At 46.7% G+C, this 27,495-nt stretch overlaps 1 protein-coding gene across 5 annotated transcripts; it reads left to right on the forward strand.

Annotated features, from left to right (window-relative positions):
- The first annotated feature begins 4,343 nt into the window (after positions 1–4,343).
- Positions 4,344–27,289, forward strand: LOC140418477 (uncharacterized). Of its 5 annotated transcripts, XM_072501947.1 has the most exons (3): positions 16,399–16,867; positions 17,696–17,811; positions 20,758–27,289. In XM_072501947.1, the coding sequence occupies exon 3, from the start codon at positions 20,874–20,876 to the stop codon at positions 21,909–21,911; it is 1,038 nt and encodes a 345-aa protein (XP_072358048.1). In that variant the 5' UTR covers positions 16,399–16,867; positions 17,696–17,811; positions 20,758–20,873; the 3' UTR covers positions 21,912–27,289. The 5 variants fall into 5 exon arrangements, with proteins under 5 accessions (XP_072358049.1, XP_072358048.1, XP_072358047.1 ...); XM_072501948.1 differs by lacking the exon at positions 16,399–16,867 and adding an exon at positions 4,344–5,041 and having other exon boundaries at positions 17,696–27,289; XM_072501946.1 differs by having other exon boundaries at positions 17,696–27,289.
- The last annotated feature ends 206 nt before the right edge of the window (positions 27,290–27,495 follow it).

Genomic DNA, 27,495 nt, shown 5'->3' on the forward strand with positions numbered 1-27,495 from the left:
GGCTATACTTCTGGCGTTGGAACAAATACACTTCAAACCACTGCGTTTGAGCAGACAGGGTGATATTGTTCTCTTATTTTTGTTCTCCAATTCCCCTTCAGTTATTATACCTTCTGCGCTAGCGCTCCAGTTCCCACCCCTCTGCCATACTAGTTTAAATCCTCCCAAGTGACTCGAGCAAACCTCCCAGCCAGGATATTGGTGCCCCTCCAGTTCAGATGGAACACATACTTCTTGTACATTTCGAGGATGACATCTACTCAGAGTCATGTGTTTCTCTTGTAGTCCTTCTGTGATTGGAGAAGGTGTTTCTCGACCCGCAGATCTTTGGCAGAGGTCCCTCTCGGCCACTCTCTGCCTCTTCGTTGGGGCGTTGGAATTCAAATGTAATCTTTTTTATTGTCACATGTAGGCTTACATTATCACTGCAATGAAGTTACTGTGAAACTCCTCTAGTCGCCACGCTCCAGCGCCTGTTCAGGTGAATTCAGAATGACTAATTCACCCAACAAGCAAGTATTTTGTTGAGAATGTGCAGACTCCGCACAGACAGTGACCCAAGTAGGAATTGAACCCGGGACCCTGGGGCTCTGAAGCACCAGAGCTAACTATTGTGCTACCATGCTGCCCTAATGATGCAGTTTGATGGGCACGTTGTCATGATAGTGACTGATTGGCAGCTATGAGACAGGAGCTGAGGAGCATAATGTGGGAACAATTGTTCTTGGGCAAATGCAGAACAGTAATGTGGTGGTTGTTTAAGGAGCACTTGCTGCGAGTGCTGAATAGTTTTGTCCCACTGAGATGAGGAAGGAATGGTAAGGTGAAGGAGTCTTGGATGACAAGAGAAGTGGAGCTTCTAGTCAAGGGGAACAAGGAAGTTTATGTAAGGTTGAGGAAGCAAGGATCCAGCACAGCTCTAGAGGGTTACAAGTTGGCCAGGAAGCAACTCAAAAATGGACTGAGGAGAGCTAGAAGGGGGCATGAAAAAGCCCTGGCAGGAAGGATCAGGGAGAACCCTAAGGCGTTCTACACTTCTGTGAGAAGTAAGAGGATGATCAGAATGAGAGTAGGGCCCATCAGGGCTCGTGGAGGGAACTTGTGCCTAGAGTCTGAGGAGATGGGGGAGGGCCAAAATGAATATTTTGCTTCAGTATTCACGAGAGAGAGGGACCTTGTTGCTCATGAGAGCAGTGTGAACCAGGTTAATAGACTCAAACAGGTTGATATTAAGAAGGAGGATGTGCTGGAAACTTTGAAAAGCATCAGGATAGATAAGTCCCCTGAGACTGACGGAATATACCCAAGGTTACTACGGGAAGTGAGGGAGGAGATTGCTGCGCCGTTGGCAATGATCGTTGCGTCCTGGCTCTCCATTGGATTGGTACCAGATGTTTGGAGGGAGGCGAATGTTGTTCCCCTGTTCAAGAAAGGGAATAGGGAAATCCCTGGGAATTATAGACCCATCAGTCTTGCGTCTGTGGTGAGCAAATTATTGGAAAGGATTCTGAGAGATAGGATTTATGATTAGTTAGAAAACCATAGTTTGATTAAAGATAGTCAGCATGGCTTTGTGAGGGGCAGGTCATGCCTCACAAGCCTCATTGAATTCTTTGAGGATGTGACGAGACACATTGACACAGGTCAGGCAGTGGATGTGATGTAAATGGATTTCAGTAAGACATTTGAGAAGGTTCCCCATGGTAGGCTCATTCAGAAAGTTAGGGGACGTGGGATACAGGGAAATTTGGCTGTCTGGATACAGAATTGGTTGGCCAATAGAAGACAGCGAGTGGTAGTGGATGGAAAGTATTCCGACTGGTGGCCGTTGACCAGCAGTGTCCTGCAGGGATCTGTTTCTGGGACGTCTGTTCTTTGTGTTTTTTATAAATGACTTGGATGAGGAAGTGGAAAGGTGGGCTAGTATATTTGCCGATGACACAAAGGTTGGGGGAGTTGTAGATAGTGTTGAGGACTGATGCAGGTTACAACAGGACATTGACAGGATGCAGAGCTGGGCTGAGAAGTGGCAGATGGAGTTCACCCTAGATAAATGTGAAGTGATTCATTTTGGAAGATCGAATTTGAATGCTGAATACAGAGTTCAAAGGCAGGATTCTTGGAAGTGTCGAGGACTAGAGGGATCTTGGGGTCCACGGACATAGATCCCTTAAGTTGCCACCCAGGTTGATAGGGTTGTTAAGAAGGCATATGCTGTGTTGGCTTTCATTAACAAGGGGATTGAGTTTCAGAGCTGCGAGGTTTTGCTGCAGCTTTATAAAACCCTAGTTAGACCACACTTGGAATATTGTGTCCAGTTCTGGTCGCCTCATTATAGGAAGGATGTGGATGCTTTGGAGAGGGTACAGAGGAGATTTATCAGGATGCTGCCTGCTCTGGAGGGCATGTCTTATGAAGAAAGATTGAGGGAGCTAGGGCTTTTCTCACTGGAGTGAAGAAGGAAGAGAGGTGATTTGATTGAGGTGGACAAGGTGATGAGAGACATGGATAGAATGGATAACCAGAGACTTTACCCCAGGGTGGAAATGGCTGTCATGAAGGGACATACTTTTAAAGTGATTGGAGGAAGATATCGGGGAGATGCCAGAGGTAAGTTCTTTACACAGAGATTGGTGGGTGCGTGGAATGCACTGCCAGCAGAGGTGGTGGAGTCAGAGTCATTGGGGACTTTTAAGCGACTCTTGGACAGCCATATGGACAGCAGTAAATTGAAGGGGTGTAGGTGAGGTTGATCTTAGATCAGGATGAGTGGTCGGCACAGTATCATGTTCTATGTTCTAAACTCTTCCCAGTCATTACGGTCAATACTTATTACATAAGGGCAGCACGGTAGCCTTGTGGATAGCACAATTGCTTCACAGCTCCAGGGTCCCAGGTTCGATTCCGGCTTGGGTCACTGTCTGTGCGGAGTCTGCACATCCTCCCTGTGTGTGCGTGGGTTTCCTCCGGGTGCTCCGGTTTCCTCCCACAGTCCAAAGATGTGCAGGTTAGGTAGATTGGCCATGATAAATTGCCCTTAGTGTCCAAAATTGCCCTTAGTGTTGGGTGGGGTTACTGGGTTATGGGGATAGGGTGGAGGTGTTGACCTTGGGTAGGGTACTCTTTCCAAGAGCCGGTGCAGACTCGATGGGCCGAATGGCCTCCCTCTGCACTGTAAATTCTATGAAGTGGGGAGTGAACAGGAGTGGAGTAAATTCAGAGATGGGCAAGGCAGCCCCCAGTTGTTAGCCTTGACCAGAACACCAGCTTTTTCAGCATTGTTTCTCCAGAGTTATTAAACCACTCGAAGGAAGGAAGCACAGGTTCAGGTGCTGATGGAGATCCTGGTGCATCCTCCCATCACCAATAGTAATTATATATAAAGTCGAGGTCTTGAAATATGTGGAGGTATGATCAATAAGTTTGCAGATAGAAAATTGTTGGTGTGGTAACTAGTGAGGAGAAAAGCCTTAAATTACAGGATGATACAGATGGGTGGGTCATATGGGGAGAACAGTGGCAAATGGAATTTAAGCAGGAAAAGTGGCAGCTCTTGTACAGTCAGTACAGACATGGTATGCCGAGTGACATCTGTGCTGGATCATTCCAGAAAACATTGAACATTCAATATCACGAGCAAGAGGGAAGAAGAGGGGCAGCACGGTAGCATTGTGGATAGCACAATTGCTTCACAGCTCCAGGGTCCCAGGTTCGATACCGGCTTGGGTCACTGTCTGTGTGGAATCTGCACATCTTCCCCGTGTGTGCGTGGGTTTCCTCTGGGTGCTCCGGTTTCCTCCCACAGTCCAAAGATGTGCAGGTTAGGTGGATTGGCCATGATAAGTTGCCCTTAGTGTCCAAAATTGACCTTAGTGTTGGGTGGAGGTGTTAACCTTGGGTAGGGTGCTCTTTCCAAGAGCCGGTGCAGACTCAATGGGCCGAATGGCCTCCTTCTGCACTGTAAATTCTATGATAATCTATGATAAGATAGAGGAATTATTGATTCTAGGATTGAGCCCAGCAAGAGTTGCATCTTCTGGGGAGTAGAGAGGAAGGACTCATTGGGGGAAAAAAACCTTAAATTCTGCATTCTTCCACAGGAGAGCAGCATTTAATCATTCTGAGAAATGGAGAATAGCAGAATACCCGTTGACAATAATTTGTTTGATTATTTTTATCAATTGGTAACAAAGTTATTTTGTATTTGTTTGTGGTGTCAATGGTGCGGCTCTTACCCAACATTCCATGCGGCTGTCAATGTGCCCTATTCCCTCCACAGGAACCCAGTGCGCAGACGCATTGCTGGGTGTATCGAGCATGCGCAGTGTCACTTTGCTCGGCAGTCTGGGCGAATGGGAACGGCTGATTCCAGTGGTGAGGCGGAGGGAAGAATGGAGCCGGGAGTCGGGGTGGGAAGGGAGTGAAACATACAGCCTGAGTGTTTCAGGCTTCGGAAACACTCCCTGCTGGTCACAAGTCCGGAATAAGACCCTGCAAGTCCCGTGTTTTGCAGCTGCGGCGCTTGTAATTGATGTCAGGCCCAGTTCCACGGCCGCCATCTTTGTTTAGCGGAGCTGTGGGGCCACCTTGGTGACGTATCAGATGCGGTGCTTCAGGATCTCGGTGACTCTTATTATTGGACAATCAGCGAGTCAGCCTGAGCCTGTGGCCGATTTCATCATCTGTCACCGTCACAGTGCCCGGGTGATTGACGTCAGGGTGGGGGCATGAGCGGTCATCCTGGAGTCGGGAGCAGGAGGGGAGAATGTTGTGAATTTCTATTCTGGACTGATAGTGATTAATTTTAGAAACTCCTTTTACAGGGGATTAGGAGGGGAGGAATTACATCCAGCAAACTCAAACCAGGAGAAATGTTTATCTTTCCAGAATTTCATTTCTGGACTGACCGTGATGCCTTTGTAAACTTCTTTCACGGGCTTAGAAAGGGATTCACAGACAGGAAACTCACAGCCAATCCTCACATCAAATTCTAACACCACTGTTCGAGTTACCAGGATCTGGAGATTATCGACCTTTGTGTGTAAGCATTGAGTTCCATATCATTGTCACTCACTGTATAAAATGTCTACCTCCTATGTCCTCTGTAGTTCTTGTTCACAATCTTAAATCTGTGTCCCGTAATCCTTATACAATCTGCTGATGGGACCAGTTTTAAAAAAATCTTTTGCTGGGTTTGCCGTTGTCGTTTCTGGTGCCTGGGTCGATGCCGGGTGGTCCGTCTGGTTTCATTCCTTTTTCATGTTTTTGTTGTGCTTGAATCAGCTGGGACCAGTCCATTTAGGATCCAGAACACAATTGATGTCTCCTCCAAGTATCAATTGATTTGTATCCACGTCTGGGATGGATTGCAACTATTTTGTTTACAAATGTTTCTATGAGATCCCCTCGTTTAAAAAATAAAAAGATAGAGAAGCAGAATTAGGTCATTCAGCCCATCGTGTTTTTGAGTTTGCTCTGCCAAACGATCATGGCTGATATGTTTCTCATCCCCATTCATCTTGTATTGTAGCTCTCTTGAAATGAATGCGAACACTGCATTTGCCTTTCTAACTGCCAACTTTCCTTTATGTGTCCTTGGGATGTGGGTGTCGCTGGCTGAGCTGACATTTGCTGCCCATCCCTAATTTCCCTTGAACCGAGTAGCTTGCTGGGCCATTTCAGAGGGGGGCAGTTTGGGAGGATGTGAGGCTGAAGTGATTAAATGACAAAGTGGATAATGGTGCAAGACAAAACTGGGATGACAATATTGAATTTTTTACCCGTCAGTCTGGCCTCAATAAAACTCGAGATGGATTTTGTAGGTATAGTATTATTTATTTTAACCAACTTGCAAGGCTGACTCACTTCACACAGACTCCGAACAGAAATGCTGTCTCCTGGACCCCTCGAAAACTAATGAGGTCGGAGACAAAGAGATCTCTGCAAATACATTCAAATGGTATCAAGTTTCACATACACGATTCCCATAGGTCATCCTATACCCCTCTTGACCTGGCCATACATCCTGATTGGCTCACTTCGCATTCCTTAACCCTGGGTCTCTTGTTACCCAGCATCCTTTTCCCCATCTTCCTTGCCATGCTTTCTGAATTCCTTTGCCCTTTGTGAACCCACTACCATTAGACTGACCCACATCTACATTACTGTAACTAATATTTGAACTAACTACTTTATGTCACATTCATCATTCCCTCCTTTTATCATTTCATGATAACCTATCCAATCCGTAGCTACGGCCCCTCATCTAAGAAGATTCCTCGCTGCATTTCCAATTCCTGTTGCAGCACCCCATTATCCGCTGCAACCTCGTGGATCCTAACAGCCAAGATTCTAGGGGTGTCTGTCCGTTCCAGTGCACCCTGCATTCTACCCATCACGCATTTAAGGATGGCCAGGCCCACAAAGATGCAGCCGAGTGCCACTGCTAAATACATGGCCATATTTATCAACCAGTCTTCCAACCCCCGAATCCCCAATTACCCCAAGAGCCAGGGTCCTGCATACCGTCCAGGTGATCCCGTATGTGATCCATAAATTTAGTGATGTTAGCGGTTAGGTCTTGAACTCCCATGATACACTTGCCCTGCACTATGGTGCATACCCCACCCTCCCAGGCCAGAAGATAGTCAAGAGTATACCGGTTCTGCATTGCAAACAACCGCGGCTGAGACAATTCCTTGGTTATTGCCCCGAGGGCTCCCAAGGTTTCATTTCCCAGGATTGTAAGGCCACAAATAAAATAATTCCTATCGCTGACCGCCAAGGAACCCCCCACACCTCCCAGTGTCCAGACACACACAGAATTCCCCATCCGGCTGAATGGCCCTGGTTGGGTGCGAGAACCTGAGGTTTTTTCCAGTTCTCGCAGAATTCGGCTGAGACTGCCCGGCCTGCCAACTGATTGTGCAGTATCCATGTCGAGGGGCAGGGGACTGTGGTAGGGACTAGAGTCCCGATAGCAATTTGGCGGGGAAATGGGGGTGACAAAACATTGGTCGCTGTGCCATTTAAAAAAAAAGTAATATCCTTGCTCCGTGTACAGGCTCGCATCACAATCAGTATATCGGTTGCTGTGGGATCCCCCAGTAGCCCAGTTTATCCAGCTTTGGAACGCCCATTCGGGCCTCCCAGCAATGCGGAAAGCCCTAGTCCCAACAGTGATGTGAGAGACATTCGCCCAGCCACAAAGGAGCTGGAGGTCGGTGTTCAATGGAACGCAGGTGGTGTTGTAACAGACGCATTGGCCAGACACCTGAGTGATATGACGCCTCCTGCCCGTACAGATGGGGAACAGACGTGTTATATTCGTTTCCACCTCTACCAGCAAACGGCCGTACCCGTCACTGCTGAAACAATTCTCATACTGCCGGGAGTCTCTATTGGGAGTGAAGTGGCTAGGTATGTACGCCCTCCACCATTGTAGCCTATCATACTGTGAGTGGGAATTATCCCGAGGAAGGGGAAGCCAAATAGCCGGTGGTGCTGAACCCGGATCGTAAGGAATAGTGACTTGCTTGGGCGGTGGCTCGGAACGCTGACAATGAACCACCGTTTGGGGAGTGCCCTAAAGTGGTGAAACAGAAACTAACCTAGACACCGATGCGGGGTTCGGGTAGCAGACAACCCGTCCCTGGCCATACAAGTGGTGGTAGATCTGGTAGAAGAGATTCATACCACCCAGGTTTTCCTCATTCTGGGTCCTAAATGAATTAAGTATATCTCCTGATAACCTACGTTCTAGTTGTACTCCCCTCCTTACACGCCCCGTCCTCTCTCTAGTCCCCCTCTCTCTCTCACAACCTCTTCCTACCCTCTCCTCACGGTCTGACTTAACGTTTATGGCACCAATCTTAACACATCCAAAATCAAATTTACATGTACTCCAAAAACAAGGCAATGTCCATGTAATGTTCCCTTCCCATCGCCGGGACCGGTGCAATTGCTTCATGAGCCGTGCAATGTCCGTTAGCCTGATGACCTTCCATGAGTCGATACCATGTCCTCGTATATGGGGTCAGCGAAGAACGTCACCTCTACATAAGTGAAATGTCCTTGTAGTTTGGCTGGGGTTACAGATGTAGATGATATTTCCCTTTTCCATGTCCGTCGCCGATGTCACCCCAAGAGAGGCGAGGTCAAAGATTACACAGGCGGTGCGTAGCCACCCCATCATGCGCCACACCTGTGAAACAGCGCTGGGGAAGGGAGGCAGGTTAGTGACCGACCTTTTTACAGTGGTGGAGGTGGACCCAAGCACTCCGCCCCTCCACTTTAACTGCTGTGGGGGTGGTAAGGAGAACTTGGAAGGACCCCTCCCACCGTGGCTCCGACCCTTTCTTAGTCCAATTTTTGACCATGACATAACTACCAGGCTGCACTGAAAGCGAGCTAGGCAATGGGGGCGGTGGCGGGTGAGCCGTGCGGACCTGGCCATGGAGTTCCTTGAGGACCTTAGTGAGGGCTAGAACATAGGTAGTAATTTCTTCAGTCATATGGTGAAACTGAACCAGCCTGGGAACATGCAGATTCCAGGGAGTTCTAACGGGCCTGTCATAAAGAATCTCGGCAGGAGAGAGCGGGCCGGTCCCGCAGCTGGAAGAGGGCAACGGGGAGCAACTTAAGCCATGTCAGTCCCGTGTCTACTCTTAATTTTGCCAATTTAGTTTTGAGGGTCTGATTGTGTCTCTCAACCAACCCGGCCGCCTGCGGTCTATAAGCACAGTGTAACTGCTGGCGTATGCCCAACTGGGAGCAGAACTCTTTGTTAATCTGTCCAATAAAATGAGGCCCATTATCAGAACTTAACTGAGCTGGTATACCGTACCGGGGAATGATTTCCCGCATCAGAACTTTAACCACAGTAGCAGCTTTATTATCGGCAGTCTGATACGCCTCGACCCATCTGCTGAACACATCCACAATGACCAAAACATATTTATAACATTGACACCTTTCTAACTCAATGTAATCCATTTGGAGCGTCTCAAAGGGACCACTGGGCAACGGGGTTTGCCCCATACCACAAGGGATACCTTTGCCGGTGTCATATTGCTGACAAATCAAACACCGATTACTGATACTCTGGGCCAGCCCCTGCATTTTAGGGTGCCACCAAGTGTCCAGCAACAAATCACTAGTCCCCCGAGCCCCGCAATGAGTTGCAAAGTGTACACATTCGATGACCCATAAAGCCAGTACATCAGACATACAAGTCTGATGTGCAGGCTTGGTCCATAAAGAGGAAGCAGAATCATATGTACAACCTGACCGTTTCCACATTTGTTTATCACTCTCAGGAGCATCCTCCTGTAACCTTATGATGTCTTGGATGGTTGGCATTGGCTTGTCAGAAGCAGACCTATTTATAGCAGAACGCTTAGTCTGACTTAACATTTTAGGCGCCATCACTTGCTGAATTTGCGCGGCTGTCCGCGCTGCACAATCTGCTCGTTCGTTACCAACGTCAACTGGGGTCTTGCCATTTGTATGGGCAGCGCATTTAATGACGGAAATCTGCATGGGCATAAGGAGAGCCTGCAGTAGGTCATTAACTAAACCCCGGTGGGATATTTCCGTGCCGGCCGAGGTAAGGAATCCAGAGCTGTCTGAAGTCATGAACTACCCCGAAGGCGTATCGGGAGTCAGTATAAATATTTACCCGACGATCTACCCCAAGTATACATGCACGGGTAAGGGCAAAAAGTGTGGCATGTTGGGCTGAATAAGGGGGTCTGAAAAGTGGCCGCTTCTAGGATCAGACCACCCTGATCTACGATTGCGTAACCGGACAGTCTCCGGCCAGTGGGGCTTACTAATGCACTGCCATCAACATACATAATCATGTCAGGTTGTTCTAACGGAATATCACTCCGATCGTCCCTTATTGTGGTAGTTTCCTGAATCAAGGCTAGACAGTCGTGGCCAGGTGCGTCTTCATGGTCAGGGGGACCGCTAAGAAAATAGGCTGGATTGATAGTGGTACAGTGTTTAAATGTCAGACGTGGATTGTTTAAAAGGTATATTTCATACCTATTCTGACGAGCTGCGGTAAGATGCTGAGTCTGCAGTTGCCCCAGTAGTGCGATGACCGAGTGGGAGCTATACACTGTAATATCCTGTTGGAGAGTTATATTGGCAGCAGCCTGCAAACTATTGTATATCGCTACCAAGATCTGGGTGCAAACAGGGTGGCCCAATGCCATTGGATCAAATTTGGAAGAGTAATATGCCACAGGCCAGTGCTTACCTCCATGTTGCTGGGTGAGTACCGCTGTTGAACACCCTTCCAGAACAGTACAGTATATCTGGAACGGTCAGTCGTAGAGGGGCCTACCGAGGGCCGGTACTTGTAAGAAGGCCTGCTTCAGGCAACGGAAGGCTTAGAGTGCCTCGGTGGTGAGAGTAAAATTCCCCCCTTCAGTAGTGTAAGGCGTCAGCAGCTTTGTATAGACAGCGAAGTTTGGTATCCACTGCCTACAATAATTCATCATACCCAGCCAATGACGGACCTCCTTGGCTGTGGTAGGGGCGGAGAATTGGCATATTGGTTCAATCCTACTGGGTTCGAGACTTATTTCTGTGGCTGTAAGTAAAACTCCTAAGAACCTGACCTTTGTCTGAACCACCAGGACCTTTGATTGTGAAACAACATAACCCAACGAGGATCGGTGGTTTAATAACTGGATCACATCATCCCTGTTACTGGGCTCGTCTGGACTCGCTACCAATATGTCATCTACATACTGCACTACATATTGAACCATGCTCCAATGTTGAGGCCTGGAGTTGGGTCTGCAGACATCTGGAGAAGAGCGTAGGTGAGTTGACGAACCCCTGAGGCAGTCAGGTCCAGGTATACTGCTGCCCATTGTAAGTGAAGGCAAACAAATATTGTCATTCAGGTGCGAGTGGAAGAGCAAAGAAAGCGTGCTGGAGGTCAACTATGGCGAAGACCCGGGCTCGAGCTGGAATTTGAGCCAGTATGTGGGTAGGATTAGGGACGAGCGCATGTAACTGCTGTGCGATGGCATTGATTGAGCTTAATCATAGATTATCATAGAATTTACAGTGCAGAAGGAGTCCATTCGGCCCATCGAGTCTGCACCAGCTCTTGGAAAGAGCACCCTATCCAAGGTCAACACCTTCACCCAACAGTAAGGGCAAGTTTGGACACTAAGGGCAATTTATCATGGCCAATCAACCTAACCTGCACATCTTTGGACTGTGGGAGGAAACCGGAGCACCCGGAGGAAACCCACGCACACAAGGGGAGGATTTGCAGACTCAGCACAGACAGTGACCCAAGCCGGAATCGAACCTGGGACCCTGAAGCTGTGAAGCAATTGAGCTATCCACAATGCTACCGTGCTGCCCCTATGCTACCGTGCTGCCCTGTACTAATCCTGTACTAATCGGTACTGGTCTGGTTTGGGCACCGCAAGTATGGGGGTGTTACATTATGATTGGCAAGGGACCAGAATACCCTGTTGCAACAGCTCTCGGATTAATTTGTCTATAGACGGGGCAGCTTGGGGTTTCAGCCGAATGGAAGGCAGTGTTTACATGGTCCTTAATCGTTACCTTAATGGGTGTAACATTTGCCTGTCCCACTTGTGATGGGTATTCCGCCCAGATCTGTGGGTTGACATATTCCAAAACGTCACATCCCAGGTGATGCTGAAGTCGAGTGTTAATCATTTCAGGGATCTCAAAATATTTTATGGAAGTGCCATCTGGCATGACTTGAAGTGCGTACTCTGTTGGATCGGAATGATCCACTTCCCTCCTTACCATAGGCCCCAGATCCTTGACATGGTACTGGTCGTAGACCTGGCGTGTAATATGAGGGTTTACAGAAGCTGACTGTGGCCATAAATGTGGTGGTGTTGTAACAAAATCGGCTGTACCTTCTTTTCCCGTGACTGTGGCTGTAATCTTGACTGGCCACTCGGTCCCAATTAATGGCCGGTACTTGTCCTCCAACTCCCTGTTTTGTCCGGTTCTGTCACAGGCCAGGGTAACGTGGTGCAGTGAATGTTCAATGTCTAACGTCCACCACCGGGGTGTGATAGAAATATAGCACTGTTGTCTCATCCTCCATGATTGAACCGTTACCCCTTTGTCTCCGCACTCTAGCTGTAGCTGGAAGGTACACAGTAAATCTCGGGCCAACAAGTTACAGTCCAATCCAGTAGTCACCACAAACTGATAATCTGTAGACTTATTCTCATAAGTGACTGTCACAGGTTCAAAAATAGGGTACTCATACACCTGTCCTTGGAACACCGACAAATGCTGGGTGTGGTCGGATAATGGTAGTCAAAGTTCTGATTGCACCGAAGGCATGGCTGCTCCAGTGTCGATTACAAATGGGTAGTGTTGATCTCCTAGCTGCAGAGAAATAATAGGTTCCCTTTCCGATTGGAGAGTCCTTATGACTAAATTAGCTAATCAATCTTGTGTTGGGAAAGGGTTTGCCTGGGAGAAGTCGGTGTACCTCATCTGTCCTCCCCTTGGTGGGTACCCCCTTCCTTTGGGTCGGGTAGTCTCCTTCTGCTGCCCGTTTTTTAAAAGGGCATTCCTGTGCCAGTGACCTGCACGGCCACAATTAAAACATGCATTGCTCCCTCTATATCTGCCCCGTCCTCTTTTCCCAGTAGACCAATGGCCCCTGTGAGGGGCAGTTGTAAAGCTGTTGGTGCATACGGTGGGCCATAAAGAGGAGCTGAGGGTCCATTTGGGTGGGTTTGATATCCTCCCCCGTGTTGATCCACCCACCCAAGGTCACAATATTGGGGTTTCAGCTGGTAAGCCACTGTACCTGCCGCTGGTTGGGGTCTCAGATCATCCTTTTTCATTACATACTCAGTCTTAATCTTTGTAACTGAGCCTCCTTCCTGGCCTACACCCTCCTTCCAATAAAATCTGACTGCCCTGGTCATTTGAGAAGGGTCGTTCTCTGTCCAATTCATGTTATTACATTTCGCGGCAGTAGCCACGAAAGGTGGTAGGCAATGCATTAACATAGCACAATATTATGGGGAATTCTGACCATTTTGGTACAGCAAGTCTGTACTGCCCACAGTAGATTTCATTAAAACATTCCAGAAATTCCTCTGGCTCTTCAGTCTTTTTAGGTTTGAGGTCTAAGATAGCAGAAATGTTTATGGGCTTTTGAAATGTGACATTCAAAGCATTCAGGATTTGTGCCCATCTGTCATCGTCCAAAGCATGGGCTTGCTGAAGTGCGGCGTGGCTAGCATAATTCAAGTGATTGAGATGACTGCGGTACTCTGCTGTGGTTAAAACCTGCTGGACTAGGGCCCGGAGGTCCCATGAATCAGCTTGATAAACTGAGATGGTAGTTCTCAGATAGTCCACGAAAGCAGCAGATTTCTTCCTGTCTGGGATTGCAGCCAGAATAGCCATCATCTCACTGGGTCTCCATGGGAAATAAACGTCTATCGTGGGTTGGGCTGCTGCTGTTGCAGCATCAGGGTTGGGTATTTTCCTAATCGGCAACTGTCTCAGAGTCTCACTAGGGGGCACTTTAGCGGATTCCTCTGGCTCTTCAATTACTTTGACGTCCTTCCCTTCCGATAGGGGGAGCTCCGGCTCCTCAGAACCATTCCCGTCCTCTTTCTTTGTTCTCATACTTTTCTGTCCTACCATATCAGTCTTAAGGAATCTAGGTGGTATGGGTAATTGTTTCTGGATAGGATCAGGCCCCTCTCTCATTGTTCAAGATCGGGTCCTAGAGCTAACTGGACTTGTGGAACAGAGCGCCCCTTCTCTAACAGATGGTGAAGGTGCTGAAATAGGACCCAAACTATCAACCGAAGGGGCTGGAAGGCTGGCATGATTTGAATCTGGGGAGCAATGACTGAATATAAATTATGATACCCTGGTGGTTCTGGAATTAGTGCAGACAATGGTACTGGTGCAGTCGGGACTCTACTCGACATGGTCCAATTCTCTAGGTCATCATCTGCGTCTGTCAATGCAAGGCCAGCCATTGAACTATGTAGCCCATTTTTTAAAACTCGAGTCCACCCTCTCTTTACTTGCACGTTTTTTGAATGCACACTCCTTTTTCAAAATCTCCAGAGTTCTTTGGTTCCCCCCTTCACTAATTGGAATCCCCATTTTAAGGGCATGTTCTTGCCAACTTGATAACAGGATCTTATCCCTCTCCTCTTGACAATATTGTCTCCATAATCCAATTAATTCTTTTGCTTTCAGACTTTGGATCTTTTTCCAGATTTCACCCTGAATTTTCTTAATGACGGCCAGGTCTTTAGCGCCCCCTGGTGGCCATTCTTCACCCAATTTCTTCCTTAAAGTTGCTGACATTTTCCTAAAATCTCTCGCTTTATCTGGATAAATATCACATAATATTTGCAATGGACTGCCTGGATCACTTGTGTTATCCAAGCAATTCCCCATAATCTCGAACTAATCCGCAAGACTGCATTGCTCGCCACTACAGTCCAAGGATACAATTTTGGCTTAATCAACTATAGTTTCCAAAACACTCACACGTGGAATTGAATCAATTCCAAAACACACACACGTGGAATTAAACCATCATCCTATGTCCCATCAATTTCAAAACACACACACACATCGAATTAAACCATCATCCGATGTCCCATCAATTCCAAAATTAACCCAAAACTGAATCAATATTATGATATCCCATCAGTTTAATTTTCTAATCCCCAGACTGACCTTTGATTTCGTCGAGACGATCTTTCCGTACCAACCGCAAGTGACCAGACCAATCCGACCATGAGAAGAGGGGAAACTCAATGTGGTCATTTTACAGCTACACACATTGTGGGCCCAGTTCCACTTTTCTTGTTCAACATCAGTCTAATTCGGATTTCGCAGCTGGTCGGTGACCGTCTGGACAATTTCCGGGTTTCGGCACCAAATGTCAATATTGAATTCTTTACCCGTCAGTCTGGCCTCAATAAAACTCTAGATGGCTTTTGTAGGTATAGTATTATTTATTTTAACCAACTTGCAAGGCTGACTTGCTTCACAGAGACTCAGAACACAAAAGCTGTCTCCTGGACCCCTCAAACGATTGAGGTCGGAGACAAAGAGATCTCTGCAAATACATTCAAATGGTATCAAGTTTCACATACATGATTCCCATCGGTCATCCTATACCCCTCCTGACCTGGCCATACATCCTGATTGGCACACTTTGCATTCCTTAACCCTGGGCCTCTTGTTACCCAGCATCCTTTTCCCCATCTTCCTTGCCATGCTTTCTGAATTCCTTTGTCCTTTGTGAACTCACTACTATTAGACTGGCCCACATCTACATTACTGTTAACTAATATTTGAACTAACTACTTTATATTACATTCGTCAGGGTGGCAATGAGATAAGTAAATAAACTAACAGGAAAAGAGAAGAAATAAAAGACAGGTCCAGGTGAGTATAAATGGCAACAGCAGAACCGTTACCAGCACCAACTGTCTAAAAATATCGGAGTGATGATTATAATCTGAAATTACTGAAATGAATGTTGTGTCTGGAAAGTCATAAATTGCCTGATCAGGGATGAGGTTCTGTTCCTCGAGTTTCCTTTGAGCTTTATTGGAGCAGTGCAGGAGGCCGAGGACAGAGTGGGAATGGGGCGGGGAATTAAAATATTAAATGATCAGGAGCTCAGGATTATGCTTGCAGACTGAATGGTGATGTTCCACAGTCACCAATCCAGATTTAATCTCCTCAGTGTGGGGGAGACCAAATCGTGTGCAGTGAATACACAATACTGGATAGCAAGAAATACAAGTAAATCACTGTCACCTGGAAAGTGTGTTTGGAATCCTGGAATATGGGAAGGATGGCGATGAACTGGTGGTTGTTGCATCTGTTGTGTCTGCATGGAAAAGATTCACAGTGATGTTCAGAATAACACAAGAAATGGGAGCGGGTGGAGACCATATGGCTCATCGAGCCTCTGCATTTCTTGCTGGGTGTAACCTGCTCGTTCAGGCATCATTCTGGTACACTTTCCTGTATCTTCCCCAGACCTTCTAGATCCACTTTATGATATGGATATAATGAGTTCACATCTCACTGTCGTCACTGTTGTCAATCACACCCAGGACAGAACTGTGGTGGAGGGCCCGTACTATTTAGGTGCTGTATTAATTGGTTTCATACATTTGTTACCTTGGCCCAATGTTACTAATGGTAATCAGTTCGCAAAGCATAAGTTGTATGAAAAATATCCATTTCAATGGCGAGTTTATTACCCAACATGCGTTGCAGCTGAGAATGTGCTCCATCCACATTACAGAAGCTTCTCGCACATGCGCAAAGTCCAGCAGTGCCTGGAGCATGCGCCGTTCAGGTTGTCACTGACGGTGCGAGGAGAGGGAAAGAAACAATTGAGCGACTTTCAGGAATGGAGCCGGTGGGTGGCCGGGGAGCGATAGAAGCTGCGGAGTGAGCCGGGAGGCTTCATATATACCCCGTGGAGGCTTCAACTCCCGAGGAAAATGTTAACAGTCCCGTCTTAGACAGCACCGAACAGAGTGAGCTGAGCGGTGACAGGCCCGGGTTACCGGCCGCCATCTTTACAGAGGACACGGTGCCGCAGGGCGCATGCGCTGCGAGCCTGGACCGGATACCAACTCTCCCGGATTGACTGACTGGAGTCTCCGGGATTTTATTTTAATCATTTGTGGGAATCACTGGCTGGGCCAACATTTATTGCCCATCCCTAATTTCCCTTGAACTGAGTGGTTTTCTAGACCATCTCGGAGGGCATTTAAAGAGTCAATCACATTGCTGTGGTTTGGAATCGTGTTGGCCAGACCAGGTAAGGATGACATTATTTTTTTCTATTCATTCACGGGATGTGGGTGTCACTGGCTGGGCCAGCATTCACTGCCCATCACTAATTGCCCTTGAACTGAGGGCATCTCAGGGCATTTTAAGGGTCAACCAGCTGACTGTGGATCAGACATGTTGGCCAAACCAGGTAAGGATCGAAGATTTCCTTCACTGAAGGACATGAGTGAACCAGATGTGTCTTTGCAACAATCGACAATTGTTTCATGGTCTTCAGTAGACTTTCAATGAACTTAAATTTTACCTCCTGCGTTGGTGAGATTCATACCTGGGTGTCTGGAAAATCATTGGGAAATCAAAAATATTTTTGAACATTTCTCTTCAGCGGATATGAAAATATTGAAAATGGGATAAATCACTGTCTTTTTTAAAATTAAATTTAGAGTGCCCAATTCATTTTTTCCAATTAAAGGGCAATTTAGTGTGTCCAATCCACCTACCCTGCACATCTTTGGGTTGTGGGGGCGAAACTCACACAAACAGGGAGAATGTGCAAACTCTACACGGACAGTGACCCAGAACCGGGATCGAACCTCTGACCTCGGCACCGTGAGACAGCAGTGCTAACCACTGTGAACCGTGCTGCCCTAGTCAAACACTGTCCTGTAAGGTAATGAGCCCTTTTGCTTCCCAATTGGCCGAGGAAGGCAGTGTGTCACAAGGATGGATGTGTTGATCGATTAATGGCTGGAGGATGTGGGCAGGTCATGTGATCAAACCTCCAGGAATACATTTAATCAAAGTTGGCGAGGAGAGAATGTTGTGAATTGACAGTGAGGTTTCTGTAAATTTACAGGATACTGGAAGTGGAGGTGTAACAGACGGGAAACGCAAACCAAACATCACATCGCAATCTGACAGAGTCACTTGATTTATTAGAACCTGAATTTCAGCAGCATCTGGGTGTGGAAGGTAAAAGGTTTGTCTGTTCTGTCTGTGAGGGATGATTTCTGGTCTCGTGTGACTGGAAAAGCCCCGGGATTCACAAACCCTGGTTAGACCAAATCTGGAGAACTGTGTTCAGTTCTGGACAACAAACCTGAGGAAGGAGAGGATGGCCTTGGAGCGAATGTAGCACAGATCTACCTGAGTGATATCTGAACCCCCCAGGGTTAGATTACAAGGCGAGATTAGACAGAAATGTCAGAGTCAGCTGGCAGCACGGTGGTGCAGTGGTTAGCACTGCTGCCTCACAGCGCCGAGGTCCCAGGTTCGATCCCGGCTCTGGGTCATTGTCCATGTGGAGTTTGCACATTCTCCCCGTGTTTGCGGGGTTTCGCCCCCACAACCCAAAGATGTGCAGGTTAGGTGGATTGACCACGCTAAATTGTCCCTTAATTGGAAATAATGAACTGAGCACTCTAAATTTATTTTAAAATATTTAAAATTTAAAAAAGGGCAGAGAAGGGTATTCGGTCCATTGAGTCCATGCTAGCTCTCTATTCGGAACGGTGGTTAGCACAGTTGCTTCACAGCGCCAGGGACCCCAGTTCTATTCCCGGCTTGGGACACTGTCTGCGGAATCTGCACGTTCTCCCCGTGTCTGCGTGGGTTTCCTCCAGGTGCTGCGGTTTCCTCCCACAAGTCCCGAAAGACGTGCTGTTAGGTGAATTGGACATTCTGAATTCTCGTTCAGTGCACCCGAACAGGCACCGGAGTGTGACGACCTGGGGATTTTCACAGTAATTTCATTGCAGTGTTAATGTAAGCCTACTTGTGACACTAATAAATATTATTATTATCTGGAGCAATCCAGTCAGAGTCATTCTCCTGCTCTGTCTCTGTATCCTCACAGGTTTATTTCTCTCAGGTTTTTATCCAATTTTTAAAAAAATCATTTATTGTGTCTATTTCCAAACACTGTTATAGGCAGCAAGTTTAAGGTCATTGCCACTGGCTGTGTAAAAACATTCTTCCTCATACCTCCTAGACCATTTACATGCAGAGATACGGAGCAACGTAGAAAATAGGAGCAGGAGGAGACCATTTGGCCCTTCGAGCCTGCTCCACCATCCATTGGTCAGAGCTGATTAGGCGGCGACCATTTGGCCCTTCGAGCCTGCTCCACCATCCATTGCTCAGAGCTGATTAGGCTCAATAGCCTAATCCCGCTTTCCCCCCCATATCCTTTGATCCCCTTCACTCCAAGTGCTGTATCTAACTACTTCTTGAAAACATGCAATGTTTTGGCCTTAATTAGTTCCTGTGGCGACGAATTCCATAGGCTCACCACTCTCTGGGTGAAGAAATTTCTCATCTCTGTCCTAAATGGTCTACCCCGTATCCTCTAATTATCCCGTGATCCCTATTTCTGGACACACTCACTATCGGGAACATTCTTCCTGAATCTACTCTGTCTCGTCCTGTTTTTTTAACATAAATTTAGAGTGCCCAATTCTTTTTTTTGCAATTAAGGGCAATTTTAGCGTGACCAATCCAACTACCCTGTACATCTTTGGATTTGTGGGGGTGAGACCCACGCAAACACAGGGAGACTGTACAAACTCCACATAGACAGTGACCTGGTGCTGGGATAGAACCCGGGACCTCGGTGACATGAGGCAGCTGTGCTAACCACTGCGACACCATGCCACCCACTTTTTATAGGTTTCTATGAGATTCCCCTCTCATTCTTCTGAACTCCAGCGAATACAATCCTAACCGATTCAACCTAACCTGCACATCTTTGGACTGTGGGAGGAAACCGGAGCACCCAGAGGAAACCCACACAGACACGAGGAGAAAGTGCAAACTCCACACAGTCAGGCTGGGAATTGAACCCGGGTCCCTGGTGCTGTGAGGCAGCAGTGCTAAGCACTATGCCACCCCCTGTCATGCAACGCTCAAGAGAAAAAACAATCCTTATCCCCATCTGAAATAGGTGACCCCTCACTTTGCAACAGTGACCCCCTTGTTCCAGATTCTCCCTCAATAGGAAACATCCACTCCACATCCACCCTGTCAAGACACCTCAGGATCTTATATTGTTCAATTCAGGTTTTACCCCAAAATTTAAATCTGTGTCTCGACTGCTTGTACGATCAGTGAATGGAAACCGTTTCTTTGCCCACCTGATCGAAACCTGGCATAATCTTGTGTCCCTGAATCAAATCTCCCCTCAACCTCCTTTGCTGGAACCATTCTGGTAAATCTCCTCTGCACCTTCTCCAAGAACCTTCACATTCTTCCTGAAGAGTGGTGACTAGAGCATCATAAAGATTCATAGAATAGAATTAGACCCTTAGAATTCTTACAGTGCAGAAGGAGGCCATTCGGTCCATCGAGTCAGCACTGATTCTCTGAAAGGGCACCCTGCCGAGGCCCACACCCCTACCCTGTCCCTGTAACCCCATAGCCCCACCTAACCTGCATATCCCTGGACACTAAGTGGCAATTTATCAAGGCCAATCCAACTAATTTGCTTTTCTTTCGACTGTGGGAGGAAACCTGAGCACCTGGTGGAAACCGATGCAGACACTGGGAGTGCGCAAACTCCACACAGTCACCAAGGTCGGAATTGAACCCGGGTCCCTGGCGCTGTGAGGCAGTAGTGCCAATCACTGTGCCACCAGAAGCACAGCTTCAGTATCAATATTACTGTTTATGAAGCTCAAAATCGAATTTGCTTTGCCAACTACTCTCTTAATATGTTTTGTAGATATACAAAATCCCTCTTCACTTCTTTCTCTCTCCTCCCAAAGAGGCCAGTTGGGTTTTTATGACAATCCAGCAGTTTTCATGGTCACTTTTTCCCAGTGTCGGCCCCACAAATGACCAGATTCATTCAGCTCAATTTCACAACCTGCCTTTGTGTTTTTGTGGGTTCTCTCTCACTCCCTATTTTCTGTTTTAAATCAGTTTCTCAGGGTGTTCAAAGGGGCGGATTCAAAGTCCGGAAACTCAAACCAAGCATCACATCAGGATCAGACACAGTCCTCAATTTATCATATCCTGAATATTAGCGGATTTTGAACATGGAAGGAAAAAGCATTGTTCACAGTGGGGAGAAACTGTACACATGTTGTGTGTGTGGAAAAGGATTCAGTCAATCTTCAGGCCTCACAAGCCACATATGCAGTCAAACTGAGGAGAAACCGTGGAAATGCGCGGAATGTGGGAAAGGATTCACTTCCCCATCCAAGCTCGAAATTCATCGACGCAGTCACACTGGAGAGAGGCCATTCACCTGCTCCAAGTGTGGGAAGGGATTTATTCAGTTCACGGCCCTGCGGAGTCACCAGCGAATTCACACTGGGGAGAGACCATTCACCTGCTCCAAGTGTGGGAAGGGATTCGTTCAGTCATCGGCCCTGCGGAAACACCAGCAAGTTCACACTGATGAGAGACCGTTTCAATGTCCAGACTGTGGGAAGTGCTATAAAAGTTCTGGGGAACTGATGTACCATCAACGTGTTCACACTGACGAGAGACCGTTTAGGTGCTCTCACTGCGGGACTGGGTTTAGACGATCATCTCAGCTCACTGCACATCAGCGAATTCACACTGGGAAGAGTCTATTCACCTGCACCAAGTGTGGGAAGGGATTCACTCAGTCATCCCACCTGCTGAGTCACCAGCGAGTTCACACTGATGAGAGACCATTCCAATGTCCAGACTGCGGGAAGTGCTATAAAAGTTCAGGGGAACTGATGTTCCATCAACGTGTTCACACTGACGAGAAACCGTTTAGGTGCTCTCACTGCGGGACTGGGTTCAGACGATCATCTCAGCTCACTGTACATCAGAGAACTCACACTGGGGAGAGACCATTCACCTGCTCCATGTGTGGGAAGGGATTCACTCAGTCATCTGACTTGCAGAAGCACCAGCGAATTCACACTGGGGAGAGGCCATTCGCCTGCTCCATGTGTGGGAAGGGATTCACTCAGTCATCTGACTTGCAGAAGCACCAGCGAATTCACACTGGGGAGAGGCCATTCACCTGCTCCGAGTGTGGGAAGGGATTCACCACTTCATCCGCCCTGCTGAGACACCAACGGGGCCACAAGTAACCACAGTGATTGGGTTTTGCTGTTACTCACATTCAGGACTGAATCGTGTTCATTTGGGTCTCTTTCTGCCGATAACAAACTCCATCCCATTTACAGGGGTAATATTCTGGCTAAAAGTCAAATAAATTCGATTTGTGTTAAATACGCAGAGTGCTGAAACTTTTTAATATCTCTGACACAAGTTAATTCCTTTTGAAGTACTCTCGCTCTCCCCTGTCTTTTCCATCCTCACCTCCAACAAGAAGTGTGAGGAGCTTGTGGAGCTTCTTTGTGACTGACATTGAGTAAATCCGATCAGCTGCCTCTGCTGCTTCCCTCCCTTCCATGAACCCACCAGACCAAACTAAATTTCATTCTTTCCCGAGCCCTGAACCCACATCTTTCTCTAGTTTCTCTCCCATCTCCCCTCATGCCCTCTCAGAGCTCATCTTGTTCATGAGATCCAACTCCTGCTCCAGCGACCCTATTCCCACGAAGCTAACTAGTGGGAATAGCCAACTACCCTGTGTCCCCAATAAAAAACATTTATAAAGAAAACTACCCTGTGTCCCTGGATATTGTCAACATTTCTCTCCCTTCAGGTACTGCCCCTCTGTCCTTCAAATCTTCCATCATCACCCCCTCCTCAATAAAACAAACCCTTGACCCTGCCATCCTTACAAATAACTGCCCCACCTTCAACCGCCCTCTCTTCTCCAAACTCTTTGAACATGTTGCCACCTCCCAAATCCTTGCCAATTTTTCCCAGAACTTCCATGTTGGAATCCCTTCAATCAGGTCTCTGCCCTGTCACAGTGAAATACAAGAGACAAACAGAATCTTACCCGGAGAGAAGACAGACAATCCGGGAGCTTGGATGCAAGTACGGCACGGTAGCACAGTGGTTAGCACTGCTGATTCACAGCACCAGGGACCCGGCTCGATTCCTGGCTTGGATCACTGTCTGTGCGGAGTCTGGAAGTTCTCCCGTGTCTGCGTGGGTTTCTTCCGGGTGCTCCACTTTCCTCCCACACTCCAAAGATGTGCAGGTTAGGTGGATTGGCCAGGATAAATTGCCCTTCGTGTCCAAAAAGGTTAGTTGGGGATAGGGTGGAGGTGTGGTCTTAAGTAGGATGCACTTTCCAAGGGCTGGCACAGACTTGATGGGCCGAATGGCCTCCTCCTGCACTGTAGATTCTCTGATTCTAGGAGGTGAGATTGTCCTTTCTGAGCTCCAGCCAGGTGATGTTAAACACTCAGGCGGGAAAGACAAAAATCTACAACGTGTTTAAAACAGCTGATTTTTTTCACCACTATCTGGAATGTTAAACTTCGAGGTTATTATCATCAGAAACAAACTCCAACTATCAGAGTAAAAACCTCAAAGTTCTGGTACAGATGGAGGCCATTTGCCCCGTTGTGTGTGTGCTGGCTGGGAGCTATTCAGCTTAATCCCATTTCGCAGATCTCAGTCGATTGTCCTGCATGTCCCAGTCCTTCAATTGGATATCCAAGACATTTATTTTAAAGTGATCTGGATTTCTGCTTCTATGACCCTATCAGACAGCGAGTTCTAGACCCCCACCACTGAAATGATGACCTCCTAGAAGTCATAGCCAAAAGAAGTATCCATTCTAAAGTGTAAGGTCCGTATTCAAGACAAAACTATAGAAGCACAAGGAAACACCCTTGCAGACCGAGTAGCAAAGGAAGCTGCCTCCCAGTGGGATTCTTCAGCAGAACCAAGACACATCTACAAATTGGGAGTGACCAATTTATTACAAGATCTACGTGAAATGCAACATGACTCTACACAAGAAGAGAAATGGTCATGGTTAGACTCAGGTATCCAGTTGTATGACGATGATGATAGTTGGAGACAAGTTCAGACTGATAAATCATTTGCACCACTGGCACTGATGCCATTTCTGGCCCAACAGACCCATCCATGGGGACATTTAGCCCAAGGACAGATGGTGGCTCGATTCCAGAAAAGTTGGTGTGGCAAAGGATTCAAAACACCTGCACAATTGGTATCAAACCGCTGTGTAACCTGTCAAAAGAACTTGGGACCTATAACATCAATGCCTCAGCTAAAAGCTCCTGCCCCTGCAGGATCATTCCAGAACATGCAGGTCGATTACATCACCCTTCCTACATGTCAAAGATACACTAATGTCCTTGTAATAGTGGATAAGTTCTCTAGATGGGGAGAGGCTGCTCCAGCCAGGAGGGCTACAGCCACCCATACAGCCAAAGTCCGATGCAAAGACTATATTCCCAGATGGGGAGTACCAGCTAGATTGACTCCGACAATGGAACCCACTTTACAGGTGCTGTTTGCCAGGAGATGTGCAGGTTACTGAACATCGATTGGAATCTACACTGCCCTTATCATTCAGAAACATCAGGACAAGTGGAACGCATGAACCGGACTTTAAAAGAACGATTGTCCAATACAACCAAGAAGGCATGAATTGGATTCAAGCCTTGCCACTAGTTTTGTGCAGTATCAGAGCAACCCCAAACAGAACCACAGGCCTAATCATCACTGGCAGACCCATGTCCCTGCCAGGAACTATTGACTTAAGAAAGGCAGACTGTCATCTGATGAGTGATGCTTTACTTAGTTATTGTCAAAATTTAACAAATGCTGTCAGGTGTCGCCGGCGTGGGGCAATCCTCCTGAGGGGGGGCCACGACTTGGTGCCGTTGAATCCGTTTACGCGAAAAAAATTCAGCGCGAACAGTTAGGAGCCAAGGAGGGAAGCCACCGACCAGATATTACTCACAACCCAGTCAGCCGTGAAACTCCAAGGAAATAAATCATGGATTAATGCGTCACGTGTGAAGCGCGCATACCAAAATCAGAATCTGTAAACATATTTGCCATAATTTTGATTTTCAGTTACATGTTTGGCCCAGCAGGCCTTACCCAGGAGTTCAATGTTAACACGTTCCTTTACATGTCCTGTACCTATGCCAGAGACTTTAACATCTCTAAATGCTGGGTGTGTTCTTCTACCCCTACCAATTCCCAAGCAGGTATCCCAAGACAGCCTGTTCCTTTTACTTTATCCCAAATGGGAGAATGGTACATTTTCCAAAATCGCGACTATACCCTTCCCCAATGTGGAGACACCTGAACCAAAGAAATGATAAACGATGAGGTTAAGAGATGGCGATCTGCAGGCCGCCCATTAAACACTTTCAAGCGATGGTATCAACATGGCTATGATCGGTAACAGAAACCAGCCCAAGTAACCTTCCCAACTGGTCATAATCACACTGGGACCATATGTTTAATCGGCTATAATCATAGAGCATGGAATGCGGGATACAGTAAATGAATATTATTTGGATGTGAGTGCCAGTACACAGCGCACTCATGACACAAGAAAGGTAGTGGTCAATGGACATGAAGGGAATCCCATCGACTTTAAAGGGCTACCTAATCACACCGATGGGACAAATTTACAGAACGTTGGTCCCCACAACCGGTTGCCCAATATTCTACCTATAATGGCACCTGTTCCATCTGCGGTAATACTGCATACCCTTGGCTCCCGGTGAGCTGGAGAGGAGTGTGTTATTTATGATTCATTGTCCCCCTCATCCATCATTCCCTTCCCCTAGCCGATGCTATAAAAGCAGACTCAAAACATGGACCTCTCATCCCACAGTTTGAGAAATATCAACCTACCACTATCATCACGAGGTCTAAATGCGAGATCACAGGGACTGAGAAATTCTTTTCTGCTCTCATCCCTGCCTATGACGTCGTCGTATTGACCGGAGAATACATTAAATTGGCCGTAGACTTAGAGAAAATAGCCAATGACACTGCCCGAGCTGGAAGTAGCATTTCAGCCGAGGTGCTCGCCATTCGAACTGTGGCTTTACAGAATCGGATGGCACTTGACTATTTGCTAGCTGAAAAAGGTGGAACCTGTGCCCTGATTGGTGCAGAGTGTTGCGCCTACATCCCAGTAATTCAGAAGACATCAAAAGCTTGTCAGCACATATGCAAGAAGAAGTTAGGAAACTTTACCAACCCTCTGACACCACTCTTTGGGGATGGTTCTCTGGATGGGTGGGTGGCACAGGAATTTCCATCATTCAGGGATTTCTCTGATTTTTCATATTTGTGCTTGTCATTTACGTAGTGATCTTGCCGATCAGATGCATTAGCCAATGTATGGCTACCCATAATGCCCCAACAATCAAAGTGGTTCATAGTGGTCCAACTGCACTACCAGCCCATGACATTGAACAAGGCTCCTACTATTGAACTTTTATGACTGCATTATTGCATTATTACCCAAATATTACTCCATTCATATAATCAATTTCCATTATTACTGAATTGTACTGTATAATTATTTTTTTGAATAAAATGCTTCCAGAATGCTTGTATCGCTTGCAAAGCTTTGCCCGCTCCAGTGTTGAAGGCTGTACACAAACAAGTGAACGATTACAGACAATGTGAATGCGTTCCTCCCCGCGCTTACTTCTATCTTGTCACATTTCTTCCTCAATTTCTATTCATTATTTTGATTCATCTTATTAATCTTTAGAAGAATCAAAAGGGAGGACTGATAGAAATTGGCTTTTCTAGTTAGCTATAGATGATAAAGGTAATAGGTTTAAATGAGAACACATTAAGCATAAATTGAGTGCAACAAAGCTGGAAACCCATTAAGGGTTAATCCAGAACATCCACTTTAGTTTTCTTTCATTCAACCTAGATTTTAACATTTGCAAATTGTTGAGCCAAACAAGGTCAGTGACGCCAAATAGCTAAAAGACCCCATTGTATGCTGCTGCTTTTCCAGCACAGGCAGTCCCGTTTCCATGGTAATAGACAGTCAAAGGTCATAATGCCCTGAAGGCTGTGTTTTTTCTAAGTAATGTTGAGATGCAGGTGTCGATAATTTGGAAAATTGGCAAGTGATTGAATGGAAAAATTACACCAACATATTCAAAAACCTATATCTCTTAAATTGATGGACAGACACTTTGGCTGAATTGAGAAAATTCGAAATAGTTAAAGCCAATCAGCAGTAAAAAGAAGGCCAGACTTTGAGATAACAATTCTCTTAAGAATCACTTACCGGAATGGAAAAGTGCTTCTGTTGCTCTGTTCTGTTTCTCTTCTTGCTCACTCCATCTATATTTCTGAAACCTTTGCTGCTCGCTTTGCTAATCGCAATTACCCAGTTATTTTATCTGGTGTATTATGATTTGAATGAAAACTCAACTTCTGTATTCGCTAAAGACAATTAATCTGAGTAACTTGCTGCAGGGCTAGTTGTTGATTCTTTCTAAATTTTGTATTAAAAACAAGTTTCCCAGTGGCACAGCTGACAAATAAAAGTTCAACTGGACTTTGCCAAAAAGCACAGACTTGACACCTGTTATTTGGGAACTGAGAAGGGATAACGCATATCCAGGGTTCCGAATAGACATAGAGATCCATTAACCCCCTTCCACTCCCAATCCTCTGCTAATTATTTTAAATCGAAACCCCTTGGTTATTGATCTATTCATGAAATAGATCCTTCTTATCCATTCTATCCAGGCCCCTCATAATGTTAAACACCTC

This window comes from Scyliorhinus torazame, chromosome 5 (assembly GCF_047496885.1).
Source record: "Scyliorhinus torazame isolate Kashiwa2021f chromosome 5, sScyTor2.1, whole genome shotgun sequence".
Lineage (NCBI taxonomy): Eukaryota > Metazoa > Chordata > Chondrichthyes > Carcharhiniformes > Scyliorhinidae > Scyliorhinus > Scyliorhinus torazame.